Raw genomic sequence first — 21207 nt, 5'->3', positions numbered from 1 at the left:
GGTATCAGTCTCATCTCATGGTTTTTGTGCTCTAATAGTCGCAAGATGTGCTTACTGCTGCTTCTTTTTACTGCTTCAGCGACAGTGTCTATGCCGAGGTCGCGGTGAATGTCGTCATTTTTTATGTACCAATTTGCGTTTGTGATTATCCTTAGCATTTTAAATTGACTTCTCTGAATGATTTGTAGGTTTGATTTACTGGCAGTCCCCCAAATTTCTAGTCCGTAGGTCCATGTCGGTCTGATTATTGATTTGTATATCATGTGTTTATTAAGTAAGCTTAGGGTTGATTGTTGTCCTAGTAGCCAATAGAGTTGTCGGAATTTGTTTTGCATCTCGTTTCTCTTGTTCAGTATGTGTTTTTTCCATGTGAGTTTTGAGTCAATCGTTAAGTCTAAGTATAAGGTTGTCAAAAAAGTCTTGCGGTATTTCCGCAAGCTTGTCTTTGCAAGCGCGTAGTTCTAGTTGTATTCGTCGCATCGGTTCACGCTAGAGCTTTTTGGAAAGCTCTTTTCACGTGCTAACACGTGTTTGATTAATTGTTGTTTGCTTTTAGTCGTTCGTGAGTTATAGCGTCGCAAACATGGAGCAAAATAAAGAGAAAATACGGCATATTTTACAGTACTACTACGATAAAGGCAAAAATGCATCTCATGCTACCAATAAAATTTGTGCAGTTTATGGACCCGATACGGTTTCCATTTCCACCGCACAACGATGGTTTCAACGTTTTCGTTCTGGTGCAGAGGTGATCGAAGATGCGCCACGGTCCGGAAGGTCTGTCGTCAAAAATTGCGATAAAATCGCTGAATTGATCGAAAGAGACCGGCATAGTAGGAGCCGTAGCATCGGCCAAGAGCTGAGCATGAGTCATCAAACCGTTATAAACCATTTGAAGAAGCTTGGATTCAAAAAGAAGCTCGATGTATGGGTGCCACACGACTTGACGCAAAAAAACATTTTTGCCCGTATGGATGCATGCGAATCGCTTCTGAATCGCAACAAAATCGACCCGTTTTTGAAGCGGACGGTGACTGGCGATGAAAAGTGGGTCACTTACGACAACGTGAAGCGCAAACGGTCGTGGTCGAAAAGCGGTGAAGCTGCCCAGACGGTGGCCAAGCCTGGATTGACGGCCAGGAAGGTTCTTCTGTGTGTTTGGTGGGATTGGCAGGGAATCATCCACTATGAGCTGCTCCCCTGTGGCCAAAAGCTCAATTCGGACCTGTACTGCCAACAACTGGACCGCTTGAATGCAGCACTCATGCAGAAGAGGTCATCTTTGATCAACAGAGACCGAATTGTCTTCCATCAGGACAACGCCAGGCCACACACATCTTTGGTGACGCGCCAGAAGCTCCGGGAGCTCGGATGGGAGGTTCTTTTGCATCCACCGTATAGTCCGGATCTCGCACCAAGTGATTACCACCTATTTCTGTCCTTGGCGAACGAGCTTGGTAGTCGGAAGTTGTCCACAAGAGAGTCCTGTGAAAATTGGCTCTCCGAGTTTTTTGACAATAGGGAAGCGAGCTTCTATAAGAGGGGCATTATGAAGTTGGCATCTCGTTGGGAACTCGTCATCGAACAAAACGGCGCATATTTGACTTAAATCGCATTATTATAACCAATTTTATGAACAATTGAAAATTCAATAAAAATACCGCAAGACTTTTTTGACAACCTTATATTTTGCACTTGAGTGTATTTTTATGTCGTATCTTGCAGTGTTTTTGTTGCTGCTTCTTCATTGTGGTTAGCTGACATTAAAATTGTGTCATCTGCAAATGTAGCTATCATTGATCCTCGAGTAGTTGGCGTTGGTATATTTGCTGTGTATACTAAGTATAGTATGGGGCCCAGTACGCTTCCTTGAGGTACTCCAGCAGACGCCGTCAAGATAACAGAGCACTCATCGTCATATTTTATGAAGAAGTGTCTATCAGTCATGTAGCTTTAAAGGATATTAAATATGTTAAGTGGTAAAATGGTTTTTAGCTTATATAGAAGCCCTTTGTGCCATACTCTGTCAAAAGCTTTCGCGATGTCTAAATACACGACAATGCAATATTTCTTCTTACCGAAGTCGTCTGCAATTTTGTTTACTACTCTGTGAATCTGTTGCACAGTTGAATGTTGTTTTCGGAAACCGAACTGGTGTGAGGGGATAGCGTCTTTTTGTTTTAGAATCGGGTAAACTCTGTCAAGCAGTATTTTCTCAAACAATTTAGAGAGGATGGCAGCAAGCTAATTGATCTGTACGAGCTAGCAACAGTGGCGTTCTTGTTTGGCTTGGGGATCGCTATAACTTGTGCAACTTTCCATGCTTTTGGGAAGTATTGTAACCTAATTATTCCGTTGAAGAGGTCTCGTATGTATTTTATTATATTATAGTATCGGGTAGCTCCTTTAGTATTTTCCCATTTATTTGGTCATATCCCGGTGCCTCTTTGACTTTAAGTTTCTTTATATAATATTTGATTTCTTCTTTTGTCGTGTTTTGTATTGTGTGGTCTGCATTCTCAATTGTGTTCTGCAGCTCAATGTCTTTATTATCCATGCTATTTGTAAATATTGTTTTAAAGTGGTCAGCTAATGTTTCAGCCTTTTCTTTGCTTGTTCTAGCCCATGTGTTGGAACTTGTTTTTATTGGAGGCTTGTGTATGGTTGTTTTAGTTGCTTTCCATAGGGAATAGTTGGTAGCTGTAGTTGTTTCGAGGCTGCTAAGGTACTTCTTCAGTTGATTGTCATTATGTTCTTGGAGAATTTTTTGAGTTCAGTTGCTGATTTGTTTAGTTTAGTTTTATCGGCTGGGTGTTTGGAGCGTTGCCAGTCTTTCCTGAGTTTGCGTTTTTGTTTGATTTTGTCTAAAATAAAAGCAGGGATTTTCTTTGTTATTAAGGTGTCTAGTATTGGTGTCGATTGTGTTACTGCTTTTATTATGTTATCGTTTAAGTATACGATTGCATTGTCCAGTTCGGAGGAGGATTTCAAAGAGACTCGAGTTTCCATGTTTTCTTTTATGACATCACGAAATATATTCCAGTTCGTCTTATGGTTATATAGCGAGGTGATGGTTTTTCTAACAGGTCTATTCTGGAGCGTTATTATTAATGGTGAGTGGTCTGATAATAAGTCAAGGCATGATTTTATTGCAATGTTTTTGTTGCGGGGAGAATCCTGTTCAAAAATGTTGCGGGGAGAATCCTGTGTGCGGCTACAAATCTGTTGCGGGAAGAACCAATAATGTTGCAGGAAGAAATTGATGCGGGAAGGACCAGTAACGTTGCAGGAAGAAATCGATGCGGGAAGGACCAATAACGTTGCAGGAAGAAACCGATGCGGGAAGGATCAATAACGTTGCAGGAAGAAAAATAATTCGGGAAGAATCTTGTATGCGGCTATAAATCCATTGCGGGGAGAGTCCTCTATCCTTAATGCTGCGGGGAGAGTCCTGTATCCAACAATTGCCCAAAATAATGAAACTTGCTGCTTCAATTGACAAAGTTACAATTTTTTCTCACTATATTTTACAAAAATGTTCCGTATTTATACACATTTCTTTACAAACAAAACCTACTTAACTCACAGAAAATTATAACAATTTAACAAAAGTTGAAAAACAATAAAGTATTTTATCTAATATTAAATTGAACTCAACATACCGCCGCCCTTGAACTATCTGAATAAGTTCAAAACAAAATATTAAAAAGAAAATGAAAAGCCTTGAAAAACATTTACGATAAGTTATTAGTTTCTTCATGAAATAAATCTCCTCTCGTTGGCAAAAGGCAAAGTTTGACTATAGGGCGAACCAATTCGCCATGCGGTGTTTTCAACGTAACTACTCTTACGCGTCCATCGGTACCATGATGGCATTTGATCACTCGTGCAATCGTCCACTTCGTCGGAGGATTAGGCTCGTTGAACACAGCAACCACATCCCCTTCTTCAATGTTGCGTGAAGAACGAAACCATTTAGTGCGACGTTGTAAGCTCACGAGGTACTCGTCTCTCCAACGACGCCAGAAATGTTGTCTCATGGCAGAAATTGCTTGCCATCGCTGTCGAAGATTTCCACGAAACCCTTGACCCTCAGGTTCCGGTATTGACTTCAGCGGTTCACCGACTATGAAATGTCCGGGAGTTAAAACTTCTAAGTCACCAGCAGCTTCAGAGTTGTCACAGAGTGGGCGAGAGTTTACGCAAGCTTCTATTTCAGTCAAAAGTGTGTTGAACTCTTCGTATGATAGTGGAACTTCTCCTAATACGCGTTTTAAATGATACTTAACACGTTTGACTCCGGTCTCCCAGTAACCTCCCATATGGGGTGCAGCCGGTGGATTAAATCGCCATTCGATATTCGAGTCCGCAAAGAAAGAGCGAAGTTTAATATCAGCCATGCACTGTTGAAATGCAATGCGCAACTCCTTCTCGGCTCCAACGAAATTTGTACCGTTATCTGATGCCATGACCTTACAAAATCCTCGACGATTGGTGAACCTCTTAAACGCATTTAGGAAAGCTGGTGTTGACAGGTCACCAACAAATTCGAGATGCATCGCACCAGTGCACATACAAATGAACGAACAAATGTAGCCTTTGGTAGCCTTAGCTCCTCTTCCTTGGGTGAATTTGTAGAGGTAAGGTCCAGCGAAGTCAACAGCAGTGTGAGTAAAACAACGGGCGTAGGTTGTACGAATGACAGGTAGATCACCCATGACTTGTGTGGTAAGATTGCGGTTCAAATAAGTGCATTTCACGCACTTATGGTATATATTACGGATCAAGCTACGAGCGCCGATAACCCAATAACGACGTTGTAAGACAGTTTGCATAATGCGGGGCCCAGCGTGCAAAGTGACCTTGTGTATTTCGCAGATTATTAACTTAGCAAGCGGACAATTCTTAGGCAAGATAATGGGATGCCTAACATCTGGAGCGATTTCATCGTTTTTTATTCTTCCTCCAACACGTAGAACACAAGTCCCATCCAGAAAGGGCTGCAGACGCAAAAGACTACTGCGAAGTGGGATTGGTCTTTTAGCGCTGCAAAGAGAAATTTCATTAGAAAAATAAAACTGTTGCGTATACCTTATTAAGCGAAGTTCAGCTTCAAATAACTCTTGGCAACTCGGTGTACCAAAACGCTTTATAACATTAAGCCGTCTGTTAGCCCGAATGTTAGTCAAAAAACGTAAAACATAGGAAATAACTCGACGCAGCTTAGAATACGATGAGTATTTTGTCATCACGGACCAATGATCTGTAGAATTAATCACATGGGCACGAATACTCTTTCGTATGCCCAGCTCTGTAGTGTGCTCTTTAGATTTTTTCTGCTTCCACAATTGTTCAGTGCTTTTCAGGAAAATAGGACCAGCCCACCACAATTGATGACGTAATAATTCGGAGGGAGTTATACCTCTTGAAGCACAATCTGCAGGATTCTGTTCAGAACGAACGTGGTTCCAACATTCGGGAGGCAAAACTTCTTGAATATCAGCGACGCGGTTGGCTATAAATGTCACCCATCTGCTGGGGTGAGCTTGTAACCATGCCAATGTTATAGTAGAGTCAGTCCAAGCGAAAAGCGGATAACGGAGATCAGACCAGCAGTGCAGCACGCTTCGCACTAGTTTAGCAGCAAGATGAGCGGCGCATAATTCAAGACGTGGCAACGTTGTCGGCTTAAGCGGAGCTACCTTGGTTTTCGACGAAATTAATGACACAATAATGCTACCGTCGCTTTGTGTTGTTCGTGCATACAAAACGGCGGCGTAAGCCCGCTCGGACGCGTCTGCGAATACGTGCAATTGCGTAAATGACCCAGCTACTTCAGTACCAAACCAACGTTTCACCTTCAAATGTGCCAGTTTCTTGAGTTCTATGCGATGCTCCAACCACTTCGTTGCGATAGACTCAGGAATGATATCATCCCAACCTACCTTAGTGCGCCATATGTCTTGAAACCAAATTTTTGAATTTATAGTAGCGGGAGCAAGCAGGCCCAGAGGATCGAAGAGCGTACTTGCATCTGATAGAAACATGCGCTTGGTCAACTTAACTGGCGGTTCCCTCAAGTTAATAGCAAACGTGAGATAGTCTCCTTCTGTGTTCCAGATAAGACCTAAAGCGTGTACATCCTTATCGTCGACAATATAATGTGATATGTTCGTAGATGCATTAGAAATGCTTGCGATTAGCTCAGCGCAGTTCGATGCCCACTTACGAAGTTCAAACCCCCCTTCCCTCAATATTTCGGAAATATTTTGCTGCAACAATCGAAGTTCTTCTTTACTAGATGCACCAGTAAGTAGATCATCCATGTAAAAATCCTTGAGAATAACACTAACAGCCCTAGCACAATCATTCGACGAATCTCTTGCCGTCTGTTGAAGTGATCGGACAGCTAGATGAGATGCAGCTGCCACTCCGTACGTTACGCGAACCATGCGAAAATCTTGGATAGGCAGGGATGGGTGGCTACGCCATACGATGCGTTGCAAATCGGCGTGTTTTAAGGATACGCAGATTTGACGATACATTTTGGCGACATCTGCTGTTACAGCATAGCGGTGTGTTCTAAAGCGAAGTAAGATGGAGTATAAATCTTCCTGCAATTGAGGTCCTATAAATAATGCGTCATTCAGCGAATTTCCGGAAGTTGATTTTGCGGACGCGTTAAATACAACCCTCAATTTGGTCGTGGTACTACTTTCCTTTAAAACAGGATGATGAGGCATATAATACGTTGGATTCATAGTCTCTGACGTGACCTGCATATGTTTCATATCAATGAGTTCATTCATGAATTCATTGTAGCGTAAACGAAGATCGGAATCACAAGCGAGTCTTCTTTCAAGTCGTAACAAATTCCGGATAGCAAAGTTTCGCGACTCTCCCAGAGCTACATCGGGCTTCAGCGGCAATTCGACGACAAACCGTCCATTAGGTTCCCTTCGATGCGTTGTTTCAAAATGGTCTTCACAGTAACGCTCCTCATGCGTAAGATACGTTTTTTGCGGAGCTTCCTCTAACTCCCATAACTTGTTCAATGCTCGATCCAAATGAACATCGCAATGTAACGACTGTAAGCGTGGCATATCAGGCTCAGATCCATTCACGCTTCCAAACAGAGTCCACCCAAAGACCGTCAGTTGAGCCATAGGAGCTCCAGATGGACCCTTACGAAGTTCTGTACAGATCAGTTGATCCATAACGTCCATTCCAATCAATATATCGACCCGTCCAGGCTTCATAAAATGGGGATCGGCTAAAAACAAACCTCGGATATGTGGCCACGATGAAGTAGCTATAGTCTGTGTTGGCAAGTCGCTTGTAATTTTAGACATAATTAACGTTTTGACAGTAAAGCATTGATTTGTAGAGAAAGAAGAAAGAGAAAGTGATACTTCACCTCTAGCTCGTCCTCCTTGCGCTGACCCAATTCCAGTAATGTTAACTTCAGATGTTGATCGCGGCAGGCCTAAGCGTTGCACACACGCTTCAGTTACAAAGGAAGCATGTGATCCAGAATCGAAAAGTGCACGTGCGGGCTGCCAATTACCAGAACAGTCGCGTACCTTCACTAATGCGGTGGATAACAGCACAACTCTTTCTACAGCTATGGGTGGATTGGAGCTCGAGTTCAAGCATGAAGAAACGCGTGGAACGTCGACGCTTGCTGGAAATTCACAAGTTTTTGCGCTTACCTTTGATGTGGCGTCAGCAGCACATAACGAATGCGTCGCGTAATTGTTCACTGCGGTAACGGTCGTTGACTGCAAAGCACCGTGCAACAGAGTGTGATGACGTTGTTTACACATGCGGCAAGTGGAAGCACTGTTACAACGGTCTTTATAGTGACCTGAACTTAAGCAGTTGAAGCATATGTGTCCTTGCTTCACGAACTGTGATTTTGTAGACAAGTCCAATTCACGAAATTTTTCACAACTGTAAATTTTATGAGGTCCACTACAATATGCACACACATTACTTTGTTTTGATATCGTGTGGAACACATTTGTCGACTTGCTTGATGATGCAGTTTTAACCTTAATTGGTACTGATGTTGTTGACGACGAAAACATCGATAACGATCGGCATCTTATCTCTAAAAATGTTATTAGTTGCTCAAAAGATGGAGGATCATCACTAACGAGCGATAACTCCCACTGCTTACGCGTTTCGAATGCCAACTTACTGACGACCTCATGTACCAACCAATCATCCCAAAACTCAATCGGACGACCCAACGCTTTAAGCTCGCGAATATGCTGTTGGAACGCATCAATTACACCTTTGATTGCGTCAGCATTGTCATGCGTAGCTCTTTTAATTTCAGCCAACGCGCGAAGATGAGATTCCACAATTACACGAATAACCTTATACCGCGATGTTAATAGACCCCAAGCTTCAACGTAATTTGCGTCACATATTTTAAAACCACTGATAATTTTCAACGCGTCACCTTTCAAGCAGCTTCGGAGATAGTGCAACTTTTGTCCATCTGTTAAAGCAGAGTTATTATCAACTAACGAAGAAAACGCGTCGAAAAAACCAATCCATTCTGTAGAGTCACCGGAGAATGTGGGCAACTCCATTTTCGGTAAACGTATAACCGTGGACACAGATGCCTTTGTGGAGCTATCTTGCGAATTAGTACGACAATTTTTCACGCGGCTAAAGTTAGCTGAAGCTGTAGAGTACCAAGTTTCGGCTTGGATACGCACATTTTCTTCAATTTCAATAACATCGGCACCACACGTAATTTCTACAGCGTCTTGAGCAACGTTAAAACGAACCCACTGTTCACTCAATAACTGAAGGTAGCTTGCAATATTTTCTGCATCCATAGTGAATGCCTCATCAATACTTTTTGCCATATACCGTTTAATGGCATTGAGAGCGGAATCGCGCGTTTTAGTGGAATTCGACATTTTTAATATGACAGAAAAGCAAACGACGGGTTTTTAGAATTTTCGCGATGTTAAATGCAGGAACGGCTGCACAAACGTACACACAATGCACAAAAATAATTTTCTTAATAATCGTTGCGCCTTTTGCTACGCGTATGTATGTACACAAGCGAATGCGTATATGCAAAAGGCAAGCGGAGTGACTATATCCGGCTCGAAGGACCAAAAATGTTGCGGGGAGAATCCTGTTCAAAAATGTTGCGGGGAGAATCCTGTGTGCGGCTACAAATCTGTTGCGGGAAGAACCAATAATGTTGCAGGAAGAAATTGATGCGGGAAGGACCAGTAACGTTGCAGGAAGAAATCGATGCGGGAAGGACCAATAACGTTGCAGGAAGAAACCGATGCGGGAAGGATCAATAACGTTGCAGGAAGAAAAATAATTCGGGAAGAATCTTGTATGCGGCTATAAATCCATTGCGGGGAGAGTCCTCTATCCTTAATGCTGCGGGGAGAGTCCTGTATCCAACAATTGCCCAAAATAATGAAACTTGCTGCTTCAATTGACAAAGTTACAATTTTTTCTCACTATATTTTACAAAAATGTTCCGTATTTATACACATTTCTTTACAAACAAAACCTACTTAACTCACAGAAAATTATAACAATTTAACAAAAGTTGAAAAACAATAAAGTATTTTATCTAATATTAAATTGAACTCAACAGTTTTCATGAGTCAGGTTTTTCGTAATACAGAAGTCGATTAAGTCAGGAAGCTTTTTAGTGTCAATTGGCCATAATAATTTTAAAACATTAAATTATATGGACTGTACTATCGATTTAAATAAAACTGTCATACATTTTTCTGAATTTTACGTGTGTTTTTTTGAAAAACTTTCCTGTAGCTCTTAAAAAATCACCCATTATATTAGTTATCTTTACCCTGTATTCCACATTGGGTCTCCAGCTGAGTTTAGTGTCAAGGGTTACTCCTAAGTATTTTGCTTGTTGGGCTAGCGTAAGACAACTGTCTGTTACATTACAATTTTAATCAGAATTAACTGCGCCGGTAATCCCGATTAATGCCGCCGTCTGACTACGCCATTACAGTGTACTTATATGCTCCAAAAGGCTTAAAATGTTGAGAGTAGTCGATGTCGGTCCGTGCTAACTCGAGCAAAAATTAATAAATTTCAATGACACTTGGGACACAAGGAGAATTACCTCCTTGTCCATCTCCCAAATAGCCGTCATTTTCAAACGAACAAAAACGTCATAACTCGATTATAAATAAACCAAAATTACTCACAAGAAACAAATAAAATTGTGGAAAATGAACGGTGTCACGCTCACTTTAAAGCAAGGCGAATCTATTAAAGGTGATTTGTTTTTTTCTTTCAAGGCGAATTAATTTTTTGTTTTCTACTTCGCCAATACCTTGACGTGACAATCAAGCGTACAAAACATTGTTGTTGGTCTACGGCCACCACCTTCAATAAATTCGTCTTGCTTTTAAATTCGTTTGTTTCCAAAAATTAACAGCCAACCCAAAGTAAACTTTACTAAAACGCGTGCGGATAAAGAAAGTTCGGTTCGGACTGAATTTTAGCACTTCTTTATTTGTTTATTTTTTAAGATTAATGATATTTTATTAAAATTATAAACGTTTTATTTCAGAGCCCTCTAACTACAAAGAAGAAATTTTACCTTTTATGGCGCAAAAATTCGAGGACATGAAAAGTGAGTACAGTGAATCAAAATAAAAAAAAAGTATTTAGTATACAGATTTTTCATATGTACATAATGATTTTTCAGAGACATTCCAAGAAGAAAATTCTATTAATTGAATTAATTTTTTTTATTATAGCCCAGTTAAAAGTTGTAGTGGAGGCACTCGCTGAGCAGAAAGTCATGATAGGCCAACTCCTGTGTCAGCAAGTAGAAGAACTGCCATTCCGCCTTAATTTCCCCATTAATTCCGAGGAAGAGCTAGCCCAATTAAATGAGGAAATAAATGAAGCCAATAGAGACTCGTATGTAAGTTGTAAACACTAAATACGAATTTGTGCTTTTGCTAATACGAGCATTGTTTTCCATTTATTATTTGTATTAAAGATTAAAACAATGAGAATCATTTTGCAACCAGCTGGTGTACTTAAATCTATGAAATGCATCCTAACGGACCGACTAATTATGGGATTCAATGTGGATGGAGTGCAAGGAAAAAAATCTTTGAAAATTTTTAGAAATTTTTATGGAGCTCTGCTGGGTATGCATATGCATATAGTGTTGTGCTAAACAAAAGCAACAAAATGCTATGTTCTGCACCAAACTCTATGTTGAATATTTACTAGTGATGGGAAGTATCGAGTACTTTTGAGAATCAAGTACTTCGGTGTCGGTTCTTTTCAGAATTGGATGTTTTTAAAAGTATCCAATCCCCTTAGATTTGGGGGAAAAGAAATCCATTATTTTTTCAGCAGATGACTTTAGTGATAAATATCTCGTAAAGTATCGATCAGACAATTTAAAGTTTATGCCCGTTGTCAAGGTAACATTTCACACTAAAAAAAATTACTTTGCGCTAACTTACGATAAGTGCTAGTCACTGTAGAGAATTACTGATTTCAAAATAGAGTAGACGAGTTAATATACTTTTAAGTAAAGTAAGTCACCACTGAGTTTCATCACTAAGCTTCTGCCTTTTCCAAACTGCGTAAAGAAGTTCAGTGAATAGATTTGGACAAAACGAAGGACCTCCTATGATCAAACAAACAGTCGGCGCACTCCCGTGTCGGCACCCACGTCACTGTTGACAGTTATGATTTCGAGGTTGTGAAAGACTTCGTTTATCTAGGAACCAGCAATAAAACCGATAACGTCAGCCTTGAAATCCAACGTAGAATCTCTTTTCGCAGCAAGTACTACTTTGGACTAAGTGGGCAATTTAGTAGTAAAGTCCTTTCTCAACGAACAAAACTAACACTCTACAAAGCTCTCATCATGCCCGTTCTAACGTATGACGCAGAAACTTGAACAACATCCGATGAGGCATCCCTTGAAACATTACAAGAGAGAGAGAAAGATTCTGTAGGAGATTTTTGGATCTTTGTACGTTGGTGACGATGAGTATTGTAGGAGAACAATCAACTGTATGAGCTTTACGACCACATAGACATAGTGCAGCGAATAAAGATCCAGTGGCTTCGTTGGCTAGGTCTTGTCGTCCGTATGGATACAAACGCTCCGGCTCTAAAAGTATTCGACCTGATACCAGGTGGTGATAGCAGAGGAAGAGGAAGTCCTTTTCTAAGTTGAAAAGATCAGCTGGAGATGGACTTGGCTTCACTGACATGAACACACCTGCCGGTTAGAACGAGAAAGAAATGGCTGGCGCTTTGTTAAGCTCGGCGAAAATTGCGTTAACGTTTATCGCATTGTGTAAACGTCTTATCGTTTCAAGAAGAAGAAGTATTCACTCACGACAAGTAGAATGCTTTTTCGGGACTTGACACTGAGCGCAATGAATTCATACTGAGTAAAATTTTTTACCGGCCTCGGTAGTCTAGCGTAAGTGCACGAGGCTGCCATCCCAGAGCACGGTCCTCAAACTTCTACAAATTTACCTACTTTCCCTGTTTCTAAAAAACAACACAAAAAAATCCTCCAATTCCATTCCTCGCCCCCAAAAACTTATCCTTTGCATCCTTACTCCCGCACAATAGTCTGCGTCTTACTTGCATTGTGGCCGCTAAAACAAGCAAAAAACAAAGAAAAACACACAGTCACACATTGCCTAAGTGGTGCCAGCAAGATGAAGCGGGCGACCGCAGTAATACTGCAGACACACGGAATTTAGCGAAGTCCTCAACCATCTGTACGATTCTTCTGCCAGAAAGATGTGAAACACAGATGGCGCTCTCAGCAGTAAGAAGGCGTTGTTTCTAAGCAACGGCAGGTAGGCATTCCCACACTTTAGGACTGGTAGCGGCAGGCTAATCATCTACCCTGTCAGAAAGCAAAATAGATTAACGAAACCAATACAAGGCTGAGTCTTGTCGAGGCCTTTTGCTCCCGAGAGAAGTAAACAAGGAAAAAAACAATTTTTTTTTAATTAATATCTAGTACTGAATACTGTTGATTACTTTTCCGTACTCAGTATCGACACTTTTAAAAATCGGGTACTTCCGATTAACTTAAGTATGGATTCTGCCCAACACTAATACTTAAATATGAGATTTACAAAAGATGTGTGTATATTTTATTTCAGAATCAATTCCAGTTTCGGACACCTCAGGATCGGCCGAAATGCAACTGCGCGAAGCTATTAAACGTCAAAAGAATAGGCTTATTAAAAGTATTTCTAAAGAAAAGAAAGTAATAAGTTATAAAGAAGAGAAATAAATTAAGTGTAAATTTATATAATTTAAGCACTTTTATTTTGCATTTTTATTTGTTAATAGCTACAACCATATCCGAAGGGACTGACGATGATGAAGTGAAGGTGGAAGAAGTCAAGGATGATAGATTTCAAGGTTTGCTCGATACGTGAAAACAAATTTTTTTTAGGGAAACTTTGGACCCACACGTCACGTGTTTCACAAAATTTCACAAATTGATAAAAAACAACACAGTCAATGCTCTTACCATTGGTTTGTTTACGAATGCGGTGAATACAAATGTACAAAGCTGGAAAATGGTGCTCGGATACTGCTGCGTGGTTAGCCAATCGTGAAAAGTTATATGTTTTAAACTAAATTTAAATGAAAATCAATTAAAATATCAATTTTAATTAAACAAAACGATTTGTAGCTTTGCACATTTGTATTTGGCTGTGTTGATTTTTATCAGTACAAGCTAAATTTTGTGAAACACATTCCATGTGACATCAGCATATCTGTCAAATTCGCTTAGAGCCGAATAACGGTCTGCTACGTAGTGCACCTTTCAAAATATGCTCACCATGACGAAGTGTAATGCAGAGGTGGTGGTTACGATCTACATTCTTAGACCTGCCATAAGTTCTGTTACAAGTTAAGTTATAGATATGAAATTATAGTACTATAATTATAAAAAAAAAAAAAAAATCACTTGAAATGGTCACCATTTGCTTTTACACAAGCCGTCAAACGATTATGCCATTCACCTATTAGAGCACGCACGGTTTTCATAGATATTCACGTCGCTGCTCGAACCAAAGATTGTTTCAGACTCAGCACAAATTTTTGTGAGGTCTTCGATAGGCTATGTTTTCCAATTCTGGCCACAAACTGTAGTCCAATGGACTTCCAGGCGACCAATCTTCTGTTGCTATGAACCGAGGAATATGGTTTTTTAGCCACTGCTGGGTGGTGTTTGCCTTATGGGCAGGAACGGAATCTTGCTGGAAGATCCAACACTCTTCACTGAAGAGAGTACTGCTCAACTGTTTCCCCATGCCTTCTTTCTAAGACATCCCCCTGCTACACTTTTGCCTCAGTCTTAACCCCTTTTTCGCAGAAATTAAGAGAATTACACAATATTCCGCACCAAACCATTACGGAGGCTGGATGGTGGCCCCGATGAACCCTTAGAACAACATTTTTTACGTCTTTAGAAGTTTTAGCAAAGATTTTGTCGTTTTGCTTATTAAACACTTCTTCAACAGAGAAAATTATCGCATCTTTCCACAGAATATTTTCTTGGCCATTGACCGCGTGACACTGAAGAAACAGATTGTATGTGTCGAGTCTAATTTTTTTCAAGCGCATTATGAAGGGGATCTAAGGGGATTTTACTTTTATAGCTGCACTGGTTCGAGCCACGAGGACGACCACTTCTGTTTCTGTGTGTCACTTCAGGCATTTGGGAAAAACAAACATTCTTGATTTTTCAGACTTGAACAAATCCTATTATTCGGAAAGGATCAACAAATTAGAACAGCGTTGGACGAAGTGTATAATCCTAAAAGGAGACTATGTCGAAAAATAAAAAAGGGTTTACCCGAAACAATTACTTAGTTTGTTTTTGCACGGACTTTACAAACACATTTTTTTTTATTTTCTTGTAATAAATAAACGTGATCGAAGTTTTCATTAATAAAAAGTGTTTCATTATTAATTTATGTTTCAAACTTCAATCTCCTTCGCAAAATAGGACAAAAGTATGTACATATATACATATATTTTAGCCTACGCGTTGTCATTTATATATGTGTAATGTATGCTATATATCCACAATACATAATAAATGTCGGTCTCATCATATTTCAAGTAAAATAAACGTTGTTTTCAATTAAAATTCCTTAGAAGACTTATATATAAGCATATACAATATGTAAGTTAGTACAACGGTACTAACGATTTTTTTAATTTTATTTATAGATTTTGAATGGGCCTTCTCATATCAACAGTGCTCACCTGCAAATCACAAATAAGAGCGCTCTACTGCTGTTAATGCATACGGAATACAGCACAAAGCAAGATTTATGTGTGTGTATGGTACATATACATAAGTGCTATGTTAATGTTAGTGTTGATTCTTATGTTAAACAATCAATTTTAAAATTTTTTAATTAAAAACGAATTTATAAAGCTCAAAGTTAAGCTGAAATTACTTACATAAAGTAAAGAATTCTCATCACTCATCACTCTCATCAATATGTAAATAGAAATTGTTCATAAACAGAATTCAGCTGTGCTAGAAACATTAGTTTAACACCTTGTGACTTTTTTCTTTGGGGCTACGTGAAAGAGAAAGTCTACGCAAACATACCAGTGTCGATTCAAGTCCTCAAAATTGGAATTCGGGAAATTCATGAAAAATTTCATGAAATTTCATGCCTGATGTTATTTTCCACTATTAACGGCATACCTTCCTCTTTATAATGAAATAAACATCCGATCATTTATATTAAAAAATAGCATTTTTCTTTGAATATCAAAATAACACCTCTTATTAAAAAACCCTATAGAAGATATTTACATTACCATACCACATGACTAGCCCGCACGCAAGGCCATTTCAAACACCTAATGTATGCTAAAAAGTTCTTAAAAAATAATAGTCCACAATACCGCTAAAGCCGGGCATTCACATACAACTTGTTGATGCATCTCATCGGGCTTTAGACTTGGTCTTCACTCTTACTCATACAGGCGGACCTATATGATTCAAATGCAAACGCAGTCGATTTTTGATAAGGTAAGCCTGTAAAAAATCTAAAGTTGGCCACAGTGGCGGATCCAGGATTTCATAAAGGGGGGGTCCGGGGTATTTTAGAAGGGTGTTTTTATTAAAAATCAATTTCGTGAATAAAATATGGCATTATTCGCGCTGCATGTGGTGACTAGCCGATGAAAAAACTAATAGCTCTAGATATCTTGTAAAAAAAATTCTAAAAATAGTAAAGGACTTTGATTCAAAATTACAAGAATAATTGGCGGTTTTTATACATCGTGGGACACCTTCATAAATAATTACGCCTATTTAAGATACAATATATTATAACATGTGTTGGAGCCAACTTGCAATTCAACCATGTATAGTTTAAGTACGAAAAAAATATCAACCCTGTTTGTAACTTCTTTACTTCTTCTTCTTGTATTAATGCTTACTGTGACTCAATTCACTCCAATAAAGTTCTTCAAACGAAGCGGTCGTGTTTATATATAATATTATATATTTAATTGCGCTTTTCTCTAACAACATGTGTTGCTATATAACGGCAAGAAAGTTACCATGAAAGAGCCGTTGCAGCTTTTCCTTATCGTAACGGCGACACCCTGTGTACTCTTAACTCGAAATTTTAAATAGCGCGCCAACGAAATCGCGATGACGGCGCCGAGTGATTTTTCCCTAAGTTTTTTTGGTGAATAACTAGGCTATCTTTAAACATGCATGAACATGCTTCTATTCTTTTGTTTCTTTCAACGAGCAGAATACATTGTGTCGAGCATTTGTTGACAAGTAGTTAATGTGATTGTTAATACGCCTCCTAACATGAAGAGAACATTATTTTCTTATTTCGAGCGCCTTGATCCAGAATCAGAACCAAAAATAAAAAAGAAGGAAAAACAGGTAAAGTTAAAAATTTGTATCCAAGAACAGTCAGTGTACAGTTGGTGCTCAAATTAATAGAATCACTATGAAAAATTCAAGTTTCAGCCATTTAACTGATAATAATCAAAGAATAGTCTATTTTTAATATGTTGTTTATTAAATTTCTATAATACGACAAAAACAATATTCAAACCAGTCTTTTATTAAAAAAATATCAAAAAAAAAATCAAAAAATCAATATTTTGCGTGAGCACTTCGTGCAGCAATTAAAACCGGAATCCTTTTGGGTATGCTTTCAACGCATTTTAAGCAGTTTGTTTTTATTTGGTCGTCATTTTTCCAAATATTTTGCAGTCTTTCGCTCAGTTGTTCTTTATTTGTAATATTATCTTTCGATATTTCTGTCTTTGTTGACTCTTAAAGGTTCTCAATTGGATTAAGGTCTGGTGAGTTTCCTGGCCAATTAAGAACCTGAATTTTTTTTGAGTAAGGTAAATATTTTTTTTTATTTTCTACAACGGAATCGCAAAGTAATACTCTGTAGCTTTAAAATCCATTTTTTAAAAGAATTCTAGGATGAATGAAAAAAAAGTTATACTATTTTGAATTTAAGACTTTTAGACATGCAAATTCATTTTCTTAACGCCCTCTTTAACGGCGCAACAGATGCTTAAAAAACTATGAATGTTCGACATTGGTGTCGCTGATTACGAATCTGATGTTAGTTTTTTAAAATTCAAAATGGCTGATCCAATATGGCGGACGATCTTTCGAAAATTTAATGTAATTCGCTTGAAACTTGTTATTGGATCTGCCATTTTGAATTTTATTTCTTTTAAGTGGTATTAGGTTGTGAAGTGCAGTGAATTATTGAAGAGTCGCAACTCAGATAATGTTTAGCATATAAAATAAATGAAAAATACAAAATAGTTCCGTGATGGCATCCATGTGTTTCACAATTAACTTTACAGCAATTATCAGTAACGAAAATGCTTTAAAAATTAACCCATGAGTACAAAATGTGATTAAAAAATTATTGCTTTTCAGAACAAAGAACTAAAATATATACAATTTTGCGAATGCGAATATGCCTCAGAATAGGCCCATCTCCCGGGTGCTGATAGGAAAACAGTTCTTAATATGATCTCACAATTCGGACCGTTGATTTACTAAGGCAGAAACTGACACGGAGTCAGCACACCGAATATCACTCATGGCCTATGCATGTGAACTTCTGAGGTACTCATTGTGCTCTTCAACATACCATTATTCCGCTCTGAGCGAATTTTACAGAATCAGATGATGAGATATGTTACAAAAAACTGAGATTGTGCTGGTGATATACGAAAAAAATCAACCAATGACATTTCGTTGCTACCTGAACAACGACTGATTGGACGAGTGTGTTAATGTATGTATGTGAAATGATCGTGCGGGTACCGAATCCGCCAAGTGACGTGGCAGCCGAAGTTCCCCTTTTTCCCCCTAATTTTCTTTTTCATCATAGCTAAAGAGCAAAACTTGTAAATCTATCATCCTTGGTTGCCAATTGCAGTTTCTAATTGTGTGAATTTTATCGAATTTGAGTATTTGAATAAAAGGCAATAAAATTTCTTTTTTAGTTAGCATACCACCTCCAACTGCTCCAGAGCATAGTACGAACTGTATTATTCTTCTGGCCAAGTGCTCATGTCCAAGTTCAGATGAAGGTTTTTAAAATATCATAAATAATGGGTTATTCTGTTTACAGGATTTTCTCTTTTTTCAAATATTAACGCCAGTGTTCTTTAATGTCTGAGTGCATTGTCTTCATGCTTACATACATAGACCTATGGGTGAACCTCTTTCTTTGTAAAATGTGTAGCGCCACCCTGATTAACATCCGCATAGTTTAGAATAGCAATCGAATTAACATACTTGTTGAAAAGCGGAGCAGAACGTCAGATAAGTGTATTCATAAGTGAAAAGTACACCGTTATTTTTTTTATATATTGTACTATTTGATACTGTTACGGAATTGGCAAAATTTGTACTGAATTCTTATATAAGCACGCTTTACTAAACCGAGCCTGGGCCCTTTGTGAAATTCAGCCTTTCTGGCTACAAACTAATTCTTTTTAAGACATACTCCTTCAGTTAAGAAAACGTTTATAGTTGATCTTAAAACTGAACACCATTTTAACTCTGTTACATTCAACTGCAATAGGCTTTACCATTCAAAAAGCGGTTTGTTTAAATGAAGTTGATTTGATGATTAAAATGATATTTTTAGATTACCCAATAGTGACCAAATAATCAAAACTATTATATAAAAATAGCGATGCGAGCTCTTTGACTTAATAACGAGCATTTTTCCTTAATATTGGCGAACCTATTACACTGCAGTGATGGTAAATGTAGGGAAAATTCCCTACATGTAGGGATTTTTGTCGAAAAATGTGCGTGTAGGGAAAAAAAGAACAGATTTTTTTTAAATTCTGTAAATGTAGGGAATTTTCAAGAAGGACAGAAAAAATTTTAAAATAGCGAGGTAAAATTAAAAAAATTTATTTAAAATAAAAATCCGCAGTAAGATTTCATGCCAGACTTCTTTTCCTTATGGCAGCATACTTTTAAAAGCGTTAATACGGCAGCATTGCCTTTTTTACTTCGTTAACGCTAGCACGATTTTTTCTTTGCGCGAAAATTGTTAGTTGTTCCACGTTTTCTGGTGCTTTTCACTTTTGAAGTAAGTTTGCAATTATTTTAGTTTTAGCTTTTTTTATATTTAAAATGCATATATTTTACAGAAATGAGCTCTTCGACTGACTCTTCGGAGGAACACCAGGAAAAACAATGCAAGTATCGGAAACAAAAGTTCAATAATAAGTGGCTTGACGACGAAATTTGAGTGGCTAGTTTGAAGCTGTGGCTAACGATCCATTCAAATGCAAATGCACTGCGTGCGACAAAGTTTTGAGCTGTGGCAAGTCTGATTTACAGAAGCACGCCGAAACAAAAATTCACCAAATTAAAAAGACATCTAAAATAAACAGCTTTTTTTAGAAAAAGCGAGTAAACCGATGGCTCCAGAAATTTCGAAATAAGACTTAGCATGTTCTACGCTGAGCATAATGTTGCGCTGCAAGTGTAGGACCATTTAATCCCACTCTTAAAAGAAATCGTGCCCGATTCCGAAATAATAAAAAAATCTGAGCTTGGAAGAAAGAAGTGCACCAGCATAATAAAAAATGAATGAAAAATGAAGAAAAAAACAATTTAGTTAAAAAATTAAAAGTAAACAAATTTTCCATAATGATCGAAGAGAGCACAGACATCGGACTCAATAAGCATATGTGTCTCATGATGAGATTTTTCGACGAGGAAAGCGAGCGGCTTGTGGTTAAGCTGCTGGATCTAATTCCAATAAGAACTGATTGCACTGCAGAAGCTCTGTACGGAATTTTAAAAAAATCTTAAGCAAACAATTCAATTTTGACGTTGCAATTGCCTCATTATAGTGTAAACACAGGAGAAAAAAATGTAGGGAATTTCGTAGGGAAAATTTGTTGTAAGCGTAGGGAAAAGTAGGGAATTTTTTTGGGTTGTGTAGGGATTTTTCAAAAAACCATTTACCATCACTGTTACACTGGGCAAAACCACCAAATAACAGCGGTCGCCTCTCGGTAGGCAAAGCGAATCTCCGAATGTATTTCTGCCAAGAACAAGCTTCTCATAAAAAATCATTTGCCATTCAGAGCTTTTTCCGAAACGGCTTATTTTCTTTACCTTTTTCTTGTACTTCCAAAATATTAGCTCAGTCCGTAAGTTCGGGCGTATTTTACCCATAATTTCACTTTTTTACGATTTTTGTATACAAAAAATTATGCGCGGAATATAACGGCGGCCGCCGTAGCCGAATGAGTTGGTGCGTGATTACCATTCGGAATTCACAGAGAGGTCGTTGGTTCGAATCTCGGTGAAAGCAAAATTAATAAAAACAAAACATTTTTCTAATAGCGGTCGCCCCTCGGCAGGGAATGACAAACCTCCGAGTGTATTTCTGCCATGAAAAAGCTCCTCATAAAAATATCTGCCGTTCGGAGCTTGAAACGGCTTGAAACTGTAGGTCCCTTCATTTGTGGAACAACATCAAGACGCACACCACAAATAGGAAGAGGAACTCGGCCAAACACCTAGCAGAAGTGTACGCGCCAATTATTTATTTATATTTTCTTTGATATATTGTGCATTCAACAAGTTATTTT

The 21207-nt window shown here is 38.5% G+C and overlaps 1 protein-coding gene across 1 annotated transcript in view; it reads left to right on the top strand.

Moving 5' to 3' along the window:
* Nucleotides 1-21207, top strand: part of LOC129238295 (uncharacterized) — a 111929-nt gene that overhangs the window by 30011 nt on the left and 60711 nt on the right. The window contains exons 3-6 of the mRNA XM_054873333.1: nt 10598-10660; nt 10788-10957; nt 11036-11189; nt 13191-13297. Of these exons, the coding sequence (XP_054729308.1) occupies nt 10598-10660; nt 10788-10957; nt 11036-11189; nt 13191-13297 (494 nt within the window). The remainder of the gene's footprint in view (nt 1-10597; nt 10661-10787; nt 10958-11035; nt 11190-13190; nt 13298-21207) is intronic.

The sequence above is a fragment of the Anastrepha obliqua genome, chromosome 2 (assembly GCF_027943255.1).
Source record: "Anastrepha obliqua isolate idAnaObli1 chromosome 2, idAnaObli1_1.0, whole genome shotgun sequence".
NCBI classification, from domain to species: Eukaryota; Metazoa; Arthropoda; class Insecta; order Diptera; family Tephritidae; genus Anastrepha; species Anastrepha obliqua.
This window is presented reverse-complemented; position numbering and strand designations above follow the sequence as displayed.